Source organism: Corvus kubaryi, unplaced genomic scaffold (genome assembly GCF_017639235.1).
Source record: "Corvus kubaryi isolate FWS band 111438036 unplaced genomic scaffold, C.kubaryi_AGA036_p1.0 37382, whole genome shotgun sequence".
Classification (NCBI taxonomy): domain Eukaryota; kingdom Metazoa; phylum Chordata; class Aves; order Passeriformes; family Corvidae; genus Corvus; species Corvus kubaryi.
Genome location: NW_024581124.1, coordinates 6,043,526 through 6,065,328, shown reverse-complemented (window position 1 = coordinate 6,065,328; position 21,803 = coordinate 6,043,526). Strand labels below are relative to the sequence as shown.

At 45.9% G+C, this 21,803-nt stretch overlaps 4 protein-coding genes and 1 long non-coding RNA gene across 10 annotated transcripts in view; 1 reads left to right on the top strand and 4 right to left on the bottom strand.

Annotated features, from left to right (window-relative positions):
- The window catches only part of GTF2H3 (general transcription factor IIH subunit 3), a 5,225-nt gene extending 5,058 nt beyond the window's left edge, over positions 1–167 (bottom strand). For all 4 annotated transcript variants that reach the window (XM_042034759.1, XM_042034761.1, XM_042034760.1 and 1 more), the window contains exon 1: positions 79–167. In XM_042034759.1, the coding sequence (XP_041890693.1) occupies positions 79–88 (10 nt within the window). In that variant the 5' untranslated portion in view covers positions 89–167. The remainder of the gene's footprint in view (positions 1–78) is intronic.
- On the top strand, positions 164–4,134 carry EIF2B1 (eukaryotic translation initiation factor 2B subunit alpha). 2 transcript variants are annotated; one of them, XM_042034763.1, is made up of 9 exons: positions 164–204; positions 305–406; positions 510–646; positions 727–843; positions 1,041–1,153; positions 1,795–1,863; positions 2,816–2,891; positions 3,082–3,207; positions 3,633–4,134. In XM_042034763.1, exons 1-9 carry the CDS (start codon positions 192–194, stop codon positions 3,786–3,788), a joined length of 909 nt encoding a protein of 302 aa, XP_041890697.1. In that variant the 5' UTR covers positions 164–191; the 3' UTR covers positions 3,789–4,134. The 2 variants fall into 2 exon arrangements, with proteins under 2 accessions (XP_041890697.1, XP_041890698.1); XM_042034764.1 differs by lacking the exon at positions 164–204 and adding an exon at positions 205–232.
- On the bottom strand, positions 1,860–3,082 carry LOC121667757. The gene is made up of 2 exons (XR_006017147.1): positions 2,911–3,082; positions 1,860–2,608 (listed from the first exon to the last, which is right to left on the bottom strand). It is a non-coding gene; the product is annotated as an uncharacterized LOC121667757 (long non-coding RNA).
- A 103-nt stretch (positions 4,135–4,237) lies between the features above and the next one.
- Positions 4,238–11,830, bottom strand: DDX55 (DEAD-box helicase 55). Of its 2 annotated transcripts, none has more exons than XM_042034756.1 (14): positions 11,694–11,830; positions 11,358–11,492; positions 11,187–11,273; positions 10,527–10,618; positions 10,364–10,426; positions 9,580–9,729; positions 8,924–9,113; positions 8,687–8,769; positions 8,182–8,313; positions 7,157–7,249; positions 6,417–6,531; positions 5,549–5,717; positions 4,906–5,198; positions 4,238–4,476 (listed from the first exon to the last, which is right to left on the bottom strand). In XM_042034756.1, the coding sequence occupies exons 1-14, from the start codon at positions 11,799–11,801 to the stop codon at positions 4,312–4,314; spliced, it is 1,875 nt and encodes a 624-aa protein (XP_041890690.1). In that variant the 5' UTR covers positions 11,802–11,830; the 3' UTR covers positions 4,238–4,311. The 2 variants fall into 2 exon arrangements, with proteins under 2 accessions (XP_041890690.1, XP_041890692.1); XM_042034758.1 differs by having other exon boundaries at positions 11,358–11,408; positions 11,694–11,829.
- A 635-nt stretch (positions 11,831–12,465) lies between these two features.
- On the bottom strand, positions 12,466–19,166 carry TMED2 (transmembrane p24 trafficking protein 2). Its single transcript, XM_042034755.1, is given in 6 exon segments — positions 12,466–13,929; positions 15,036–15,143; positions 17,040–17,060; positions 17,461–17,653; positions 18,892–19,083; positions 19,086–19,166. Coding segments are annotated over 6 exon segments (705 nt in total). The 5' UTR covers positions 19,152–19,166; the 3' UTR covers positions 12,466–13,804.
- Positions 19,167–21,803: the final 2,637 nt, after the last annotated feature.

Below are 21,803 nucleotides of genomic sequence, written 5' to 3'. Positions count from 1 at the left end.
CCGCCGCGGCACCCCCACACCCCGCCGGGACACCCCCACACCCCGCCGGGGCACCCCGGCCCCGCTGCCGCCGCTCACCCGCGCTCATCGCGCCGGCCGGGCAGCAGCGGCTCCGGCGCCCGCAGATGACGCCCCGGCCCGGCGCTCCTCATCCGGGCACGCCCCGGCGCGGCGGGCGGAGCGGAGCGGCGATGAGCACGGACGGTAACGGGGGCGGCCATGGGCACGGACGGTAACGGGGGCGCGGGGCAGCCGCGGGAGGAGCCGGGCCGGGCCGGGCCTGACGCTCCCCGTTGCCTTTCAGACTTGATCGAGACGTTCAGGGCGCAGCTGAGGGACGACCCCGATGTCGCCTCGGCCGTGGCCGCCATCCGCGCGCTGCTGGGCTTCCTCAAGCAGGACCGAGGTGGGGCCGGGTCACCCCGCGGCGCCCGGCGGGGCTCAGCACCCGCTGAGCTCCGGGTGTCCCCAGGGCGAGGCCGTGACCGCGTGTCTCTGCCTGTCCCCAGGGGAGACCATCCAGGGCCTGCGGAACAGCTTGCGGGGCGCCATCGACACCCTGTCCCGGGTGGACTCCTCGGTGGCCGTGTCCTCCGGCGGGGAGCTCTTCCTGCGCTTCATCAGCCTCACCTCCCTGGAGTACTCGGTAAGGGCTGCCCCGCTCTGCCCTGCTGCTGCTGCTGCGGGAGCCTCCAGCCGCTCAGCGGGCATCCCGGTCTTTTCCAGGACTACTCCAAGTGCAAAGAAATCATGATCGAGCGTGGGGAGATCTTCCTGACAAAAGTCTCTCTCTCGAGGAATAAAATCGCCAAGCTGTGTCACCCTTTCATCAGAGATGGTGCTGTGAGTAGGCCGGGACAGGGTCACTCCTGTTCGGTTTTGCTGCTGCTTGCAGTGAGGGAGTAACAGGAGGGGAGAGGAGTCTGATGGTGGCTTCTGCACCACATTGTTCTGCACAACAAGCCGTGACACTACTAACAAAAGTAAAGGTTTCCCAAGGCTCGGCAAAAGTAACGTGTGAATTTTTTTTGTTCTGGCAGCGAATACTGACACATGCCTATTCCAGGGTGGTCCTCAGGGTGTTGGAAGCAGCTGTGGAGTCCAAGAAGCGATTCAGTGTTTATGTTACTGAATCACAGCCAGATCAAGCAGGGCAAGTATTCATTAATTTGGTTTTTATCTTGGTTAACAGGGTAAGTTATAGCTACCATCCAATTTGTCCTGCCCTAAGAAAAGCTGCTAGGCTTGGTTGGAGCATTTTAAATGGCAAGTGTCACTAATATCACTTTACTCTGAACAAGTGAAAAAAACCCTAAAAAATATTGGTTATTAACTTCCCATACTAGATACTCCAATTAGTGTTATCTAGGTTTTCCTCAAAGGTTCACAGACTTTCAGTCAGTGCCAGGCAACCTACTTTTCCCTTGGGAGATGGGAGACAACTGATTTATAATTGTCTCTTTAAGAAGTAGGCTAAAATAATCAGTATTATGCTAATCATAGCAAAGTAAAATATACAGCTAACAATGTCATTTGAAGATGCCAAATAATTACTTCAGAGCAGATATTGTTGCATAAGTGAAGGAGTAAACCCTGCACACTGGGTAACGCACATCACTAACAACACGTAGCACCACACCAACAATTCCTTCCATTTCTATACAATAACTTATTTTCTGTTCTACCAGCAGGGGTATGGGGGCAGTCACAGGTTTCAGTCTTTCAGACAATATTTTCCTTTCATTGTCTTTAAAAACAAAAAGATTTTTAAGGTCCAAACATTTTCTTTAATAGGCAAACAATGGCAGAAGCCCTGAGGAAGCTGAACATTCCCGTGACTGTGATTCTGGATGCTGCAGTTGGGTAAGTCTGGTCATAAATTTTAATTTTTTCATCACAATTTTATTATGATAGTAAGACAAAATAAACTTACATGTAAGTGTCTTGTTCAAACTCCAGAGGTTATTACTTGGTTTGTCATAGTCATCCAACAGGCTAAACAAGTTACACCTTTAGGTGCACAATTAGAATGTGTCAGCTACAACACATGCATTTGATTTTGCATTTGGAATGAAAGAAAGAACCAGACCTAAGAACTTGTACAGATCTGTAAAAAAGAACTGAGGTGCTACACAAAGAGGCCACTTTTTTCCTAATTTGCAGAAGTGTTACCATTTTGTGGTTTCTTAAAGCATTTTCTAAATTCCCACTGCTTCTTACAAGTCCAAAACATGAGAAAAGGAACAACTATAGTAAATCTGAACACCAGTAAGTTCAGAATGCCCAAGACTGCCTCCAAGGCACCTTGAATCTCAGGAAGCTGCTGGCTTGACTGGGCAAGTCTTCAAGATCTCCTTAGCACATTCAATCTATTCAAATTACTTAGTTGATGGCTTTCTTTTCACTTAACAAAACCCACTGGAGGGATGTCAGGAAAGGGGGATTGGATGAGGAGCATCCTGTGGATTTGGCCACGGTTATCACGGTGCAGTTACACTTCACTGTGTATCAGCATCCTATCACAGGCTTTTTTTCTGTAGTTGAGTGTCATTCCCAGTCAGGGTTCAGCTTCTTCCAGCATTTACACAGTTGCCAGGGTCCGCTGTGGCTGGGGAAGATACGGCTACTTAATATTCCTGCAGGGAGCAGATGGAATCTCCCTCCAAGGATGTGTAACAGCATTTGGACATACAAGAGGTAGATGATACTAGTGCAGAAAATTGGAAGATTGCTTGAATTACTCATTTCTGTTCTGTTCAGCAAGTCATTTGTCCTATTACCCAGTAAGCCTTGGATTTTTCCCCCCTTTTAACAGCTACATTATGGAGAAAGTGGACCTGGTGTTAGTTGGTGCTGAAGGTGTAGTTGAAAGTGGAGGCATTATCAACAAGGTAATTGTGAGTTTCTTACCTCATTCTGTAAACTCTGGACTTTTAAAGTTTGCTTTCTTTGAAGTGTTTCAGGCTTTTGAGAAGTCTCTTCCATTTGGATGTTATCCAGTAAATGTTAATTGCTGGAAACTGGGCAATATTGTCACGCAAGCACGGAGTCTGCAATGTTGTTTTCCATCTGTCTCCACAGATTGGCACCAATCAAATTGCTGTGTGTGCCAAAGCCCAGAATAAGCCATTTTATGTGGTAGCAGAAAGCTTCAAGTTTGTAAGACTTTTCCCTCTAAATCAACAGGATGTCCCTGATAGGTTTAAGGTAAGAGAAACTCCAGTTCTGTCTTACCCAGCTAAGGTGCACACTGGTGTGTCTGTGAAAAATTGTCCTCTGAGCATCTTTGTTTATCTGGATCTCTGTGCTGTGGTATATTACGGGGTTGCTCCATGGTACAGTCATGCACCAAAGAGCCGTAATTTGTCTTGATACTGATACTCTGTTCCTAAAGCAGTTCATTTAGGGCAGGAGCCGCTGAGGGTAAGAAACAGTGAAACCAATGAACTCCAGAACTACAAATTGTACTTTTTACACAAGATAAAACAGCTGAGACCAAGTGGCACCAGTCTGTGCACTTGACATCATTCAGTTTTACCACAGACATCTGCTTGAGGCTGTAGCACTGCTCTTGCCCAAAGGAGGATTTAACTTGCAGTTGTTAATAACTAATGGTCTCTGTTTCCCTCTAGTACAAAGCAGGCACTCTGGAAACGGGTCAGAATCTAACAGAGGAGCACCCCTGGATTGATTACACCTCCCCATCACTGATTACACTGCTGTTCACAGACCTCGGTGTGTTGACTCCATCAGCTGTCAGTGATGAACTCATTAAACTCTACCTGTAACTCAGAGACTGCCTGCACAAGGACGTGTCATCTTCAGTCACTATCAGGGTTCTAAGAACTTGCAAGACGATACATGAACATGGCAAGGAAACGACATTATAAGGATTAACATAATTATGGACCACTATTGAAAAAATTCCCAAAGTTATTACAGCTTCTAAAGGCCACAACTAAATTATTTTAAAGAGGGGTGGAGTATTTTGATACTGTAAAATACAATACCTTATGGTGTATCCAGACTGATTTTGAGACGTGCTGTTACTGAGCTGTACCTGGTATGTACTTGAAAAAACCAAAATTAAAACATGCACAAGGCTGCTGATGGAAACCTGCAGCTCCTGCCACACCAGAGTGGTGCTTTTAGCTTTGTTCTCAACAACTGCAGGCTCTGTGTCTTTATGGATGCCAGGTCTCTCTATGAAGAAATTAGATCAGTTCTGTTCTCTGTATCATTTTTTAACAGAAATCCAGTTTTATTGAATAATCAGTGTTTTAATGTAAAAATGTGATTATAGAGTAACTGTCAGCCTTCAGACTCTATGTCCTCAACAGTTTCTGCTTTGAGCCTTTGGCTGTCTGTTAGTTTCTTCTCGAACTCTTCTTCACTAATTTTTCCCTTTTTTAATCTTTTCAAGAGTCTTGTGTCATTCAGCAACTCTTCCATATCCTCATCGTCAATATCAGAGCCCTGTTGGCAGTTAAAAACAACAAATTAAACACAACACCAAAAGGTTTTCATTCTATGCAGTTCTATACAGAACACACGAGAAGACTGAACTCAGAGTTTGCCAGGAACATCCAAGCAGGAAATAATATTCAATTCCTACCCAGGCAACCGAAACTCTCAGCTACACTTGCTGAAAATTGACAAAAGCACCCTCAGGCCACACTCCTGCACCTCTGAGAAATAAAAATCCTATTACTGACCAGCATCAGCGCTGAGAAGTTGTTTTAGTGTTTGGCTTTAAAAACCTCTCTAATTTTTTTAAGCTTTGCTTGTAAAAGTCCTAAAAAAGTTATTTTACAGCCATCAGTTCCACCACACTAAAATCCGAGGGCTCTCTGCCATTGGAAAGACTACAGTAATCACTTGCAGTTAAGGAATGGACACAGTTACCTCTTCACGCTTCCTTTTAGCTGTTACTTTCTTTTTCTTCTCCCTCTTGGCTTTCTGCTTTGACCATGCTTTATTCTTTACAAATTTCTTTTTCCCTTCGTTTTCCTCTCTTTCTTTTCTTTGTTCTTCTAATTTCTTTTGTCTCTGCTTTTCTCTGTTTTTATCCTTAAATGAAATGGAGTCTGTATTAACAGTGACTGGAGTAAAGTCTGGAAAACATTTTCCTCTTAGTTCAGGCATCTTTGGCATTTTTAACAATGCAAAACCTCTGGCAAGACTGGCAAAATCCAGATCTGTTGAAATAAAGATTATAAAGTCAGCTTCCTGCTGGATAAAAAGTTAATTTAACTGAGAAAGGAAAAAAAAAAGCCAATGTTACTTTAATGTATTGTTTGCACTCTATGCCTTAATACTAGCAACAATACTAAGTCAGTTTTATTTGTGCTTTTATGAGTTTGGTCAAGCTCCATAATTTAATGTTTTCTCTTAAGCTGCTTGAAAAAAATAGGAGTTTTGTCAAAATCTGATGGTGCAGAAAGTGACTTTGACATCCAGAATCAGTAGCTGAAGCTTGTGGACAACAACACTATGCTTTTGTTATCTGAGAAAAACAGTAAGAGGTACCAGCCCTGCTAGGAATTACCTTTTATCCGGAAGATCAGATTACATTCGTGTTTAGCATAAGCCTGGACATAAGACACAAAGGCTTTCATCCCTTTCTCAAACACTGCCCTGTCAGCCAGGGCCATGGACTTCAGCTTGGGAAGAAGATCCAACACATTTGTCTGCGGTTTCATTTCCTGCATGGGACACTGGGAACCAGAAAATAAACAGCAAAATGAAAGGAAAAGTTCAACCAAATGATGTGAAATGCACTGTGAAACCTCAAACACACACTTCTTGCCCAGTTAATCCTCAGTCAGCTTTGAGCCCCTTTCCCTTTGGTCTCTCCAACACACCAGTTGCCCATCGGCCCCACACAGCAGCTCCTGGCCCAGCAGAAGAGTTCTCACACTGCAGCTCCAGAGAGGCAACATCTTCAGCTCTTGCTTTATCAAGCTCTGGTCTCATTAGGAGGTCTCTAGAGAATTCATACCATTAATCCCACAAGTGCAGGAGCAGGCATGAGAAATTGTAGGAGTTTTAAGTAAAGAGCAGAGAGGCTGCAGTGTGTGAGCTGGTGGTGGCAAGGCTGGGGCAGGACCGTAAGGCAGTGCTGCCCTTCAGCAAATGCTCAATTTACACCCTTAAGAACAAAAGCCTTTCCTACTCATTGTATCACATGTTCCTCCTACAAACCCAGTAGGTAACACTGAGCAATCATGTTCCAACAGACAGCTGCATTTGGTGATTAATAAGCAGCTCTTGTTTCCTTTTAGTTCTGCACCTCTGCTAAAACATTACCCATGTGTACGACCTCAGGTTCTAGAAATTCTGATTTCAAAGCTCCTATCAGTCAAGTCTGTGCCCTTGCTCTTTCCTGCTTTGGGGTAGAATAAAAGCCTACTCACCTTTTGGTTGATTGAGAGAAAGTTCACGTAGGATTCTTCCATGGGAAGCAAAAATACGAGTGCACTGCCCACGTTGCCAATCCGCGCTGTGCGACCACAGCGGTGCACGAAGGCACTGAAACAACCCAACAGGAGGAGAGCTCAGTTGGACTTGGAAGCATTAGGCAGAAAAAAGGGCAAACCTTGTGGGATGGAAAATACAGTGTGCTATGTGCCTCTGAACTAAACCAACAGGAATTAGCAAAGTGTAACACAAGAGACGTGTGGCAGCCCCACTCAATTGTTAGGCTAAAGCAAGGGGTGTCTGTTTTGGGAGTGAAGTTCAGGCAAGCTGTAGGAAGAATTATGACAGCTAAAGTTAAAATACATGGAAAAGCTCCTCTCCTGTGAGCTTTCCATGTACTATTCCTTGAAGAGCTCTGTCCCTGCTCTCATCTCTGTTCTCCTTCACCCCAGTGTCACCTCTCTCTCTTTCTCTGATACTCTCAAACAAAGCCTTACCCCAGAGTCACCTCTGCACACAGATGTAAGTGGCAATCACCCACCTGACTGACACACACACAACACAGAGTCATTTCAATTCACAGCAGTGACAACAAAAACCTCCCTTGCTTCTGCATTATTTTGTGTGTTCTCTCAGATTAACTTCCAGGAAGTGATTAAATGTGTTCCTGATTGATATCTGAACAGCACAGTAACAAGAAACAGAAAGAAAAGGTTCTCAGGATCTGAAGTTGTACCTGGCACTGCTGGGTGGGTCATACTGCAACACCCAGTGCACTTCTGGAATGTCGATGCCACGGGCCATCACATCTGTACACACCAAAATGCCCCTAAGGAAGAAGAAAAAGTGGATTTTCATTAATCTGTCATTTGAGGAGAGCCAGCCTCCTCACAGCTGTGTGTTCTGTACCTTCACTGGAGAGTGAGGAATGAAACATTTTAAAACATTTGGGGTTTTTTAAGAGACTAAATATAAGATAATTGCAGCTTTCACCAACTAAAATTCTACATAACATTATGAAAATTATTGGGGTTTATATATATTACATTTCTAAGACAAATCAATTCCCTATTACAAATGCAAACTTTAAATCAGCACTGCATCCACCGCAGCTGAATGTACTGTAATAAATGTTTAATAAAAGACTTTAGACTTGAGTGACAATTTTAGCATGGCAAAACTGCCATGCTGTTCTTTCAAACAGCTGTTCTTACAATCTGCTGGTAATTTTTTTTCTCATAATACAAAAAGCTAAAACTCAGGTCCCATGCAATAAAAAAAATGACAGTTGATGAGGCAAGAGTTTCTTAACAGCATCCTGCAAAGCTGCCAAAGAACATTTCCCTGTGGGTAGGTTACAGCACTGCCATGTTCTTGTTCATACACTACTAAAGTAATATCCTGGGTTTCCACTCCGGTTACTAACCAGGAAAAGGTGATTTTTGCTATCAGTTTGGTTAAACATCAGGGCTAATGTGTGATTGCAGCAAGAGACAGTGCAGTGTGTCCACCTCCTGTGCTGCCACATGGATTATCTAAAGTAGGGTGGACATGCTCCAGTCACGTTTTCACTTTGTTTGTGGTCACACTTTGGGTACCTCAGCACAATTTGTGATACCATCAATACAGTCAGAACCAGCCTGCAGCACCCTTCACCTGAGCCATCCTTCCACACTTCAGCAGCAGAAGAACAGTCAGACAAAACCACCTCCCCTCCCTATTTTGTCTGCTGGCTGGTTTAGCCCATTCCCATGTTCTCACCCTGGGAGCTTCCGAAATTCCGTAAAAATCTTGTTACGCTTGTGCTTCATTTTCCCATGAATGCTCATTATTTTCACCTGTTTAATTAGGGATTCCAAAGCCTTCCCATAGTATTCCACACAGGCACACGTGCTGTTGTGATAAAGACAGGCATAAAAGCAAAACGTTATGCTGTATTTTTAATCAGGTTTAGATAGTCAAGCTAGAGTTTCCTAAGATCTTTCAAAAATATACACTATTTTTGTTTAAAACATGCACATAATTTTTATCAACATATCTATCATGTCTTACTTTAAAAATGCATGTAAAATTTATGTTTTGCTTAATAACACAATCCTGACATGAAGCAATGATTAATCTCTTTGTAGGCACCATATTCTAAAAAACAGCTCTCAAAATTAACTGCTTTGAAAATAGTTGTGTCCTTTGCAACAAAGGGCACAGTTTTGGAATTTAAGTAATAAAACACCAAGCTGTTCTCACAGTGAAACACAAACAGAATTACCTGAAAAAGACCAGATGTTTTTCCTGTTTGTGCTGCCGAAGAAAATGCACCAGCTGGTTAAATTTTTCATCTGCCTTGCAGATCTAAACAACACAAAAGAGAAGAGGGAAGTTAAAAAACGGACTTCTGGCTCCTCTGTTAACGTGATCCTAAGTGGCCAAGACTTAAAATCTTATTGACAGAACCAGGAAAAAAAGGAGAGGGAACAAGAAGCTCTGTCAGAGCCCAGGTTCCCACCATGTAATAGTTCTCCAGGCGCGTTGGGGTCTTCTGGGTGTTGCTGGCTGCCACTCCCTTCTCCTTGACCGAGATGCGGACGGGATTCCGCAGGCCTGCTCTCACCAGGTTCTCCACCTCCTGAGTCTGAGTAGCTGAGAACAGACCTGTCCTTCTCTGCTTGGGCAAAAAGTCCAGAATGGCATTTAAGCTGCAAGTAAGCACATGGAAAATGCAACTGTCCCAAGGCTACCCTCAGGAAAAGGTTTCATCGCTGGAAGTTGGAGTTTACAAGCAAAATAGGCTTTGTTATCACACGACAAATTTCTACTGAAATAATGATCTTAACTTTGAGAGAAAGAAAATAGAGATCAAAGCCTATTGGTTAAAGTGTTTTAAGCCATTCTGGTGTGTAAACAATGGTATTTAACCAAGCACTAATAGAGATATGCTAATATACATCTCAACAAAGGAAACTCTGTATTCATCAAGGCTCCACATTTCCTGATTCTCTTCTCCCTTAGCAACCACTTTGTGTAGTTACAGAGCAAAGATGAAAGAACAAAACAGAACAAATCTAACTTTGGAGGTCATTGCAGGCCACGTTCAATCACATCCATCATACAGGAACTCATTTAAAACCTCAGAAGAACCACTAGAATTTATTATTTCAATACCTTGCTTCAAAGCCCATATCTAGAAGTCTGTCTGCTTCATCCAACACCAGCACATCCAGAGCCTTCACACAGCTTGCAAGATCCAGCCCGTCTGCTTTTCTCCTGAACAGATCCTCCAGGCGGCCCGGGGTGGCCACGATGATGTTCCCACTGTTGGTGAACACACACAGAGCAATTCCCTAACTACAAGGTGAGCAGTTTGGGAGAACTCCTAATGCTGTTATCACAGCATAAGCCTGCCCTGCATTCTTCAATGAAACAATTTCATTTTGTCACTTCTAACTGCATTCATATTTCGGTGCCTCTCAGATGCCGTGGGATGGGGGAAAAATGCCCAGGTGAAAGCACATCCCTCGTGACAGCAGAAGTTTAGAATATAATCAGCAAGTATGGAAAGCAAGTATCAGCTACAGGAAATATTTGGTACCTCCATGCAAAACCCAGTGGCAAATATGACTCCTTCAAAACTTCATCATCAGTATCAGCACCAAACAATTTCAGGAAATTAATGAGCAGGGAGAAGTGAAATATTCACTGAAGACACTTTTCAGCCCTGCTCTTCACTCAAACAGCAGATAAGTGCATCTTAAGTGCTGATGTCACTTAAGAGCCTCTTCTCAAGCTGTACCTCACTCCAGGAACAGACCCCACAATTTCCCAGCACACCCCAACAGATTCTGGCAGCACCATCCCATGCCAGCACCAGCAGGACCACAGCTCTGATCTGAAAACCCTGACAAAGAGAAAACCACAGCTCTGAGACACTGACAAACAAACAACTCACCCATGCTCCTTAAACTTCTCAACATCTTCCATGGGGTTCCTTCCACCAATTAAAAGAATCTGACTAAAACAATAAAACAGGAAGATTTGAGTGATCTTTAAGTTTTGCTGGTTCATGAGTGACAGAAGGAACTATGGTCATGAAAATCATGAAGCTCACTCACCTAAACATGGGGAAGTGTTTTGTGAAGTGTGACAGCACCTCATCAATTTGAATGGCCAACTCCCTCGTTGGTGTGATAATTATAGCTCCAACCTGCACATGAAAAACAGGAATTTGTAGGGGGAGAAAAGAAAGATTTGGACAGAATTGTCCCTTACAAGCTAAGTGAATATGAGCCATGATTTTGAGTTTGGTTTCAGACAAAATATTTCCACAGAAATACAGTAAAATATAAAAAACATCCCAAAATATCTCTGAAAGATTTTATACCAAGGTGCAAAATATCTGCTCCAACAGCAGTGTCTAATAATGACATTTAGCAGCAAATGACAGTGAAGTTCTCTGCACACTAAAATGTATTCAAGGTCAATGGATGCTAAAAAGCATTCAATGCCTCTTGCAGTACATCAGTGTATTCCATATCTTAGGACATTTTTCTAACAGCTCAGAACTTGTTTTGATCATGACAAAGAATCTAAGTGCAATGAAAGCCCCCCAAACTCATTTTCAAGTTTTAAACAGTTTATTGTTACTGTTACACCAAAGAGCTGAGCACACAGTCACTGTGTGTGTGTGCCATTTTCCTTACAGACACTTTTTTTGAAGTCCTCAAATCTTATTGGCACATCATAAAAATATACTCTGAATATTTTAATCTCACCTGCATTTTCTTTAATTTTTCTTCCCGTCTGAGAAGAATTTCCAGTATGGGAATCACAAATGCCAACGTTTTCCCACTGCCTGTGACCTGTGAGAGTGGAAACAGCGTCAGCCCTCCCTCAGCTCCAGAGACAAGCCAGGAAAACAACGAACTGGACGAAGGAAGACTCACCGCTTCTGCAGCCACATCTTTGTTACTCATGAAGAGCGGGATGGTCGCAGACTGAAAAAAGAGAAGCATCACATAAGCAGGTGAATCGGTGGTAAATCTCACAGAGGTGAAACTCCTCCGAGACATCAGAGCTCGCTGTGAACATCACAAAGCGGAGCCGGTGAGAAAGTCACGGATGCGGCTTCTCTCGCTGCTACACGATCCGGTGACTGCTGCGACCGCGGGGCTGCGGCCGCGGCACCGCCACTGGCCCGGCCCAGGCGCTCCCGACACCGCCCGCGCCCTCCTTCCTCAGCCCGGCCTCCCCGTCCCCGGGAGCGCCGCGGGCCGCCGCACCTGCACCGGGGTCATTTGGTGGAAGCGGAGCTCCCGCAGCGCCCGCAGCACGCCCGGGCTCAGCGGCACCGGCAGCGAGCCCCAGCCGCCCTCAGTCACCGCCTCCATCTTGGCCGGGCGGTGTCACCGCCCCGCCGCTCCCCCGCCCCGGGGCCGCCGCGGCGGGGCTCTGCGGAAACACACACCGCGGCACCTCCCGTTCCGCTGCACAGCAGTTCCGCCAGCCCCTGCCATGCTTCAGCTCCGTAGCAAACAACAAAATTTGGATTTAGCAAAAAATTCCTATTTTTATGGCGAGCTGCCTACCGCAGTTAAGTACTTCTGCGGGTCATACAGCAGCTCTGTGCCACCCGACTACCCAGAACCTAAGATACAGGTTCAGAACTACCTGAAGTTTATTCTACCTGCCCACGAAGTGGGAGGGTCTCTGGATAAATTCCTGATGGTCTAAGAAAGCAGGGAATCACAGAATCGTTTGGAGTCATCCAGTCCGAGCCCCCTGCTAAGGCAGGGTCACCTGGAGCAGGTGACACAGGAACAGATCCAGGTGGGTTTGGAATGTCTCCACAGAGGGAGAATCCACGACCTCCCCAGGCAGTTCCAGTGCTCTGCCACCTTCCATGGAAAGTTCTTCATCATGTTGATGTAGAACATCTTGTGGTTTAGTTTGTGGCCATTACTAAACAAATTACTTTATAAGAAACCCTTTGTGTTAATCTGTACTTCCTTAAAGCATCTAAGAAAAAAAAAAAAAACAAAAAACCAAAGCTGCTTCTTTTTTTTAAAGAATTTGTTTATTTATCGAACCTGGGTCATATTTAGATTCACGAGCAATTTTTAAATGTACATCTTAGAATTCAATTTTCAGTGTTTTACACAAAAATATTGGCACACAACAGTTGCAATAAGGTGTAACAGCCACCTCTCTGAAGAACTGCTGCCAAGTGTTTGCCCAAGGTTGAAAAAACTTTACCTGGAACATGAAAACCTGTAACAAATTTTAAATTAATTGTACAAAACTGTTGTGTGTTACTTGTAGAGGCTCCCCCCTGGAAAAGACCCCACCCCACCCCCAAAAATGATTACAACTAATATACATCAGTCACAACATAATCCTGGCTCAGCACCCACATCAGACGCTTCTTAAATTTTTAAACCAATCATCAGATAACCGAGGAAAGTAACTTTATACAAAAACAAATCTACATGTGCCTGAAAAAAGAAAACACACCAGTATTTAGCATTATGCTAATTCTGATCAGATAATGGCAGAGTTTGCCACTGCACTTAAATACAAGGGCTGCATAGCGTGGATTAAACCCCCAGAATCCGGAACCCTTTGGCCTCAGGAATCCAGATTTCCTGAACACTTATGCCCTGGGCACCGGGCAAACAGTCTGAGCTTTGGACCTGCAAAAGCCAAAGGGTTCACGAGTGTTTGCCAAGACACTGCACACAATTGGCTTCCAAATAAAACCTCTGCGAGACTAAAAACCGTGTAAGGGACATTTGGTGATGAGCGGAGAAAGAGCATTTTCGTATCATCTATTGAATTTAAAAGAACTTTGGGAAGAAGTTGATATCATTAAGACAGTTGCTGATGACAATCTTTTAAATAGCAACTAGGTATGGATTTTAAACTTTTCCTTGGCAGTTTATGTGAGTGGAGAAGGGATTATTTCAATTTCAGAACACCTACTGCAGGGTTAAGGATGTAAAAATGCAAACAGTCACGTTAGGGCCTTGTACCGTTTCCCTGGAACTGCAAGTGCTTATGGAAACAGGGAAAAAAGTTAGAAAAGACAGAGCAGCTTGTTACTAGAGTGAGTTACAGAGTTTGCAGCTTGCCTGGACCTCGCTTAGCACACAGAGTGGGCAGATCTCAGTGGAAAAAAAAATGATGCCAATAAAGTGACAAGATTTCAGCACAGCTTTTGCTACAGAAGATATATAAAAACAATTCTTTTTTTTTTCTTTTTTTAACTAGGAAGGAACATAAGCAAATAAGTTTTACAGTTCAGTAAAGAGGGTTCAGAAACTAAATGACTTTTTTTTTTGTGACCAGGATGTTTGGTAAAGAGTGAACTGAAATCCAGGACCACAGAAGGATCTTAGACCACCCTTCGGACTTCAAAAAACCTCTTCAGGTAGTAGATTTGTCCCAGTGTCATGGCAACTAGTACAAGGGCTTCAAAGAATGACCAAAGAACCACTCTGCTGTTTGTGTTGTCATTAACTGTTGGGGGAAAAAAAAAGAAAGAAAAGTAGTAAGTAACCAAGCATTTAAACTTAAAACACTCTGCCATGGAAGCGGAACACTGCACATAGAGCACTGGGGTTTGTGTTGTGTCATTACAGGTGTCCCAGAACGGCCCTGCAGCCTCAGAGATGAGATCTGAGGGGGGATTTTTCTGAACAGTTTGGTTTTAAACCCTCTTTGGACATACACTGCAGCATCTTTCTCTATTCTGCCCACCTTACAAGTTTCTGGCCTCTGAGCTGCTGAAGTTAAGCAGGTCTAATCTCTGAAGGGTGACCATCTCTGGTTCTAAACATTCAGATTTTTCTTAAATCCAACCATTAGTAACAAATGTCACAAAACTGGAGATATTCATAGCTTCAAATAATTGAGGAGACAGTGCTTTTATCTAATGTTGTATTTTCACATTAAAAAGAATTGCCCTTGATTCTCTACCCCATGAAAGTAACAGAAGTTCTGCTCTATTTCAACAAAATGTTTAAAAAAAAAGACTTTGGCCCAATTATTAAACCACATCCACTTCAAGGGTGAAGTAATAGTTCAACCAAAGTCTATCCCTGAGAATCAAATCATGGAATGGTTTGGACTGGAAGGGACCTTAAAATTCATCCAGTCACACCCCCTGCCATGGACACTTCCAGAGATGGGGCTGCCACTACTTCTCTGGGCACCCTGTGCCAGGGCCGTACCACACTCACAGGGAGGAATTTCTCCCCAGTATCTGATCTAAACCTCCTCTCGGTTTAAAACCACCCCCCCTTGTCCTGTCCCTGCATGCCCTTGTACATGGATAAATAATATCATCACTGCTATCTCCATGAATGCATCATTCCAGCAGCTACAGAATTGACACCACTTAAGCAAATGTTATTTTGCATAGCAGCCCTCATTACATGAGGGGAAGCCAATTTAAAGATGACTGCAAGCAACACCTACATTCTTTACTCTATGGGCAGGCCCTTCAGGATTTAAATTATTACTTTTTAAGTCACTTGGAACAGCTTTCATGGACTCATATTTAAATGGTCATTTACAAGCTCACTGCAGAGGGCAGAAGGCATTGACTGAAGTCAGACACGTACTTGCTCTATGTATTCTTTCACGGACTTCCATGTACTCCTGTTCGTGCTTCACAGCTGTCATGGCCACTGCTAACTCGTTAATCATCTCCTCGAGCTTGTTCTGATGAGCTGCAGAATAATTTCAGAAGCATCAGAAAGTCTGTCAGTGACTGAAAGAACAATTTTAACGAATTTATCAACAGTTAAACGTTAATTTCCTGCTGCAGAAGTTCTGACAAACGCAGCCAGTACAGCTGAACACTTTCTATCCTTACAGCCAAGTTCAGTTTTTGTAGCACCACTTTCCCTAAAGTGTCTCTGTGGCATTTAACAAGTGGGAAAACATTTCTCCACATCCAAATAGGAGGAGACAAACAATTCAGACTCACTACAGACCCCGTATTTCCAGTGTGCACATACTTTTCCAGAAAAATAGAATGGAAGAGCGCATGAGATCAATACCACACACTAACATCTATTTTCATATCATCCAATATACTCCAAGCAAATTATCTGAACATGACAGCTTTTCCTAGTTGTTAAGCTTGCAAAAATAGAACGACTGAGAATTTAGCTTAAGATCATGATGCTGGCAAATCATGAGATCACTTTCTGAAGCAAAAAATCACAGCCTGTGATCTTCAGGTTTAGCTGAAGCCCAGCATTCAGAGGGCACAATGCCCAGGGGGCCTGGCACAGGCTTCATTTCTGGTGCGTTGTGAAAGCAGGAGAGGAGTTAAATACCAAACCAGTAACACAAAACCAGCTTGATGCAGTTCAGCAAATGGAAGGCTCAGCGATCTAAGATTTAGTGGTTTGACTGTCAATCACAGGATCTTTTTAACACATCCACGCTCAAAGAACTGTCCACTCACAAATTTATAGATTAGGCAAGTCATTTGCAAAAGTCTTCTAGCATCAGGTTGAGATATCATTCCACAGACATGCCCTGGGCAATCAGCTCTCTTAAAAAGTCACAAAACCCAACACATTTTCCTTTCAAGGGACATCCTTGACTTGGAAGTTACCTTACTACAGTTTTATTTGTAAATTAAGTGTTTCAGATCACAGTCTGAAAGCAGAGCTATTCAAAACACACACCCTGTGGGGAACAGTCAAAAAGGAGGACCAGAGAACAACACTCGTACAAGTTACAATTAAAATCTAAATAGTTGTGCAAATCACACTCACTTTGCTAATATCACAAATCTCTTATTTTCATGGCCAACTGGTCACTGCAGTAAGTGCAGTTTATTAGTAAGAGAAGAAACTACAGTTGCAGTAGTCTAAACACACTTGAAAAAATTCACTTCAGAAAATTGTCTTCTTGCACTAATATTCTTTACAACAGATATATGCAGACTCAATGAAAGATTTAAGTGAGTCTTTAAAACAAAAGTCCAAAGTTAGGAATGTGTTACTTTTTAAGTGACATCAAGCACTCAGTGCCCTCAGTTATTTACTCGCTAAAATAGAAAACAAGAATTTGTTACCTTTCTAGCTAGAGTTAGTGATATCTAAATAAACTTTAGAACTTGCTACACAATACATTCATTTTTTTACAGCAAATGACAAGTCTGAATTTTTCACCTGATACATCAGTAATAATTCATAAACCTACAAGCAGCTTATTGCTTCCAAAAGCTCTTGATTACTCAACATCCCCTTTAGCAACAGAAAGCAAACACTGCCAAAAACATCCAGCGTTCTTGGATGTTCAGTGTTTTAGTTCAATTTCACCTAAACTGATTAAATCTTCTGTCAGCCATAAATAGCCACCTGAAGACAAACTGCCATGGCCAGTGCAAGGACCTGATCCCAAGAGCTGCTCAGGGTATAAACCTGCCAGTGGGAGCCTGCAGGTGCTCAGCATTGCTCAGAATCAGACCTTTTAGGTAGTTTATTAAAAAAGACATTCTCATGCTACAAACCAATGTTACAGAGAAAAAGCCAAGTTAGCTGTTAGTGAATGAACATGTGCCAGAGACAAGATGCTAAGGAGCTTTCAAAAAGCAGTCCACATACCATCCCAGGTATCTCCACCACCTAGAGGAAAGTGTAAGAGATGAACACAGGTACAGGACAAAAGGCTGCAGATAAAACAGTCATTTACACAGCTAGGGGAAAAGTTTTGTATTAGCACATTTACCAACTGAGGCATGGAGAAGGCTACACACTGCTGAGCCTACTGGGAACCAGAGCATGGCACTGATGAAGAGCTAAAGGATGGAAGCATTAGTTTCTGCAGATGGCCAAGGGGTTCTCTGGTGATTTTGCATTAAATCGTGTAACGAGGCCTAAAAACATCCACTTTAGCTGTGCAAGAGAACAGCTAATTACCCCTGAAGGAACGGGAATCCTGAGAGCCCTACTCAATTTCACAGGTCATGCAAGTAGGGAAAAGCTCCCAAGCTGGAGCTGATTTCCTCCCAGGACTCTTCCTCACCTTCTGTCTCCATGTCTTGCCCCTTTGGAGCTTCCCCGATATCGATAGTGAACATCACTATCTTGGGAGTCATGGTGGACATCCTGTTGCTAAAGCAAAACTTGTAAGTTCCATCCATGTGGGCAGCAAAGGTGTATTTTCCACTGGACTCTCGATCGCCTTTATAAATGCCTTTATTATCGGGCCCTGTAATCTGCGTGGGGAAAACAGAGAAGCACACGTTTGTATTTCAAACACAGAGGTTTCACATGCACCATCACAGCACTGCCAGCACGCTCTGCACTCAGCCAGCCACAGGCACCAACACCATCTGTAATCTGGCTGCTTTGGCACACTTCAGTCTTTCCCTCCCACAACCCACTGGTGCAGTTCCCTGCACAGAAATCTCTTTTTACAAACCCCACAAACTTCTTGGCAAAGAAAGTCATACAAAGCCTCTCTCCCTGGCCTCCTGTGGTTGAGATAAGCAGTCAAGAACAAGTAAACCACAAACCCTGGCTGTTTGTCAAATTAACAACTGCAAGGGAAATGTTATCTCTGATGTCTGAAGGAAAACAAAAAGGAAAAAAACACATTCTCCAATCGACTTTAGACACACATTTGGGCATTGTTGCAGTTACCGTTTCAAATGGACTAAAGACCTGAGTTCTGAGCTCTCAGGGTCACTGTGATCCTAAATTCCCATCCCACCAGGCCAAACTGCTGCTGAGCCTCCACTAGTGACACATGAAGGGATCTCACAGCTTCCAGACCCTGTCCTGGGTCACAGCCATTTTGAACTCTTACAGGACTCCCAGCAACAACTCCCATGTCTGTAATATCCCAAACAACTCTCTGCTCTGTAACACGATGAAAGCAATTCTTACTCAGTATCCTCTACTGATTTGATACCTCTTTGAAGATAAGTATTCGCTCAAAACTTTCCCGGTGCCACCCACCCTAATTAAAACCAACACCTTTGGATCCAAGGGGAAGCACGCTGCTCCTCAACAGGCAGCACCTGATTCCAGAGAGCAACCCTGGTCATTCTTCCCGCCAAATACCTTACTATGACGAGGCTACACCGAGAGCAGTGAGGACGAAAATCCCAAGGGAAGGGTGGACACATCGAGCAGCACAGCCTCGTGCAGCAGTGGCAGAGACGACACCCAGCACGAGCACCCGGGCCTGCCCAAGGCCGCCCACGCCGGGCCGTGGGTGCTCCCGCCGCACGGAGCTCCCGCAGCGCGGCGGGTCCGCCCCAAGCCCCGGAGGGCGGGCCCGGCCCCGCTCCGGACCACCCCAAACCCCCGCGGGCGGGCGTGATCCCGCTCCTGACGGTGCCTCCGCTCGCCCCCGGGGCGACCCACACACAGCGGGGCCGCAGCGCGCGGGGCCCGGCCCCGGGACGGCCCCGCTGCCCAAGGTCGGCCCGCGCCGCCGCCGCCGCACCTCCACGTCGATGTCCAGGAAGCCGCCCTCGGCCACCTCGAAGATGAGCCCCATCTTGGTGCCGGACGGCACGCGCTCCAGGAAGCACTCCTCGGCGTGCGCGTCGATGCTGACGAAGTAGGCGGCGGCCGGGGCCGCCAGCGCGGCCACCAGCGCCAGCACCGCCCGCACCGGCGACATGGCGGAGCGACCGGCGGCGGCACCGAGCGGCGCTTCCGGCCCGCGCCGCGCCCCTTCCGGCGCACGGGGCCGCCGCTCATTGGCCACCGCCGCCCCGCTGCCACGTACGGGCTGCGCTACGGCGGCCGCCGGGAGACAAAGGGCAGCGGGACCGCCACAGCGCTGGGGCAGCGCCCGCGCGGCGCGGGAGGCGAGGCCAGCGCGCGGGAGCAGCCAATGAGCGGGGAGGAAAGGCGGGGCGGGGGCAGCGAGAGCCAATCGGAGCGAGGCGCGCGGAGCGAGGATGAGGGGGCGTTGCCCGGCAACGGGGCGGTGCGAGCGCGGGAGGCGGGAAACGGGGCTGAGGGGAGCGGGGGGGCGGCTCCGGAGGGAAGGAGGGCAGGCGGGAGGGAGCTGCTGCTGCTGCTGCAACTCGGGAAACCCGAACTTGCTGCAGCTAGGGAGAGGTTTGGGGAGTAGCCAATGTTGAGGACGTTAACAGGGAAGCGCAGCTTGTGAGCTATTCACGCACAAGGAAACACAGTCATGGCACGTCCAGTTTCTACTTCACCGGAGAGTAACTGTTTAAAAACCCATTCCTTTCGTGACGGTGCTTAAGCGCTAATTGCCAATTAAACCTTCCAAACAGAAATACAGAAGTTCATGCTGGAGCTCAAGGCAGCCTGTTTCATGACTAGCTGTTTTAATGACGTGTGGAAGAGTTCAAGACTAACACACAATCTGGCCTTCCAGTGAAATACTTGTGTGCTGGGTTTTGCCAATAAACTCCGATTGTTGTACTCGTGGTGACACCCACACGCGTTTGTCTTGACAAATGCTGGGTTTACATCCGTAAATTCTGCTCCCTCCCTCCAGCTCCAGGTGTGAGCCAGCAGTGCTGCTGTGTCAGAGCAGGCACAGGGTGTGCACACGTGTGGACAAAATTCTGCAAGACAAGCTGAGCCTGAGGAGCTGCAGGTCACGTACGTGGCTGGATAAGAGACTTTTCCTGCCAAGTCGTTTTCCGTGAGTTTGGATCAGGCCAACATCGAAGCTACTGCTTCCCACAGCACAAACTGTGCTGTTTTTTCACCTATCTCAGCAGTAGTTCTAGCCTTGCCACATGTGTTCCTTACATTATTACATTTTTCCTCTACGTGCACTTGAACAGGACAATGGGAACTCGTGTAATACTAAATTCTTGTGGCATAAACTTTTTCTCATCTCTAACTCGGGCAAAACGATGATTTCACAGCATAGCTGCTCCCCTGAGGTACTGCAGAGTGTTCTCCAAATATTCTGCTCAGGCTGCTTCTCGTCCTTGTGTGTTCATAAGCACCTTTGTCAGGAAAGCATGACTACACACCATTATTCATCCTCCTGCTCCCCTGGAACTTTGTGCAATATCCTGTGGTGTTTAACTTTGGGAATAAGTTTCCTGAACGATATATAGATATATTTTCACTGAGTTGTTGCTGTAACTTAGGCAATTGATTGCCAAGCTCAGGTATTTGGGGACTGATTGTTCCCCTCCTGGCTGCCCTGGTACCTGATGGCAGCGCATGAGAAGATCAGTATTTTGTACCGTTGTGACAGAATTGCATGAAAAAGCTGGTCTGGGTGTCACAGTGTTGCATTTCTGGGTGTCACAGTGTTGCATTTCTCATCGTTCATCCCTCCCATTCACCTGCACTGGCGTTTTGCATCTGCCAAAAGTAGATAATTAATGCTGGATTCACAACATGCAGCACGTGTCAAGTCGTTCCAAGCTTGGCTTTTGCAGTCCCAGTGTTAGTTCTCCTGACTAGTTCCAGTGTTTGATATTATTCATCATATCCTGTCCAAAATAAAATGCATTCTTCCTACTCTACATACAGCAAATGGCAGGATTGGGACTTAAAATTATTTCCAGGCACATTTAACTTCTCTGTAGAGACTCATCTGGAGCATCTCTTCCTAAACCCCATGAAAATAAGAACATCCAAACTTTCACAGTCACACCTGCAAGCAAAAAAACTGAAAAACTTGACCAGAAAAATACATTTTGGTTTAATTTAAATTCCTCTGTGAGTGGATCCGTGCCAGCAAACTGCTTCTGTGTGTAAAATCTCCACTGATCCTCTGAACATGTGCACAGTAGAGATTCTTTCTGTGCTCTTGCAGGAATAGCCTAAAACCCCTAATGATGGTGTGCAGCTGCTGTGTGCGAGCCCCTTGCTGTGCTGCAGAACGGCTTGTTCACCCCACTCCGTGCGCCTGCAGCCATCCGTCAGCCTTCCTCCTCTTCGGGAGCAGGGGAACATCACCCCTCTTCCATCCTGGTCCCGGCCATGTCAGCTCTGGACACCGCGCTCGCTGTTGGGTACCACGGACACAGCTGTGCGCCCCTGCCCTGCTGCGAACCCGCTCCAGCGCCAGGCATCGTCTGTGTGGGACCCGAACCCCGAACACGGGCGGCTTCGAGCTCTGCCCCGTCAAACTCGCGGTTCTCCTCCCCGGACGAGGCCGCAGGAGAGGTCCGTACCACGAACCCTCCCGCTGTTGCTCGGCACAAGCACCGAGCGAAGAGCACCCGCGCTTGGCGATGCTCCTGACCCACTGCAAGCTAAGCCCGGCGGAGCAGGACTGCCACCGCGACCGCTGCCGGCGGGGACCGTCCCGGGAACCGGGAGGCGCGGGGGCCGCGGGCATGCGCGGGGCCGCCCCCGGCCCGCCCAGCGCCGGGCATTGGCCGCGGGCGGCGGGGCGGTGGT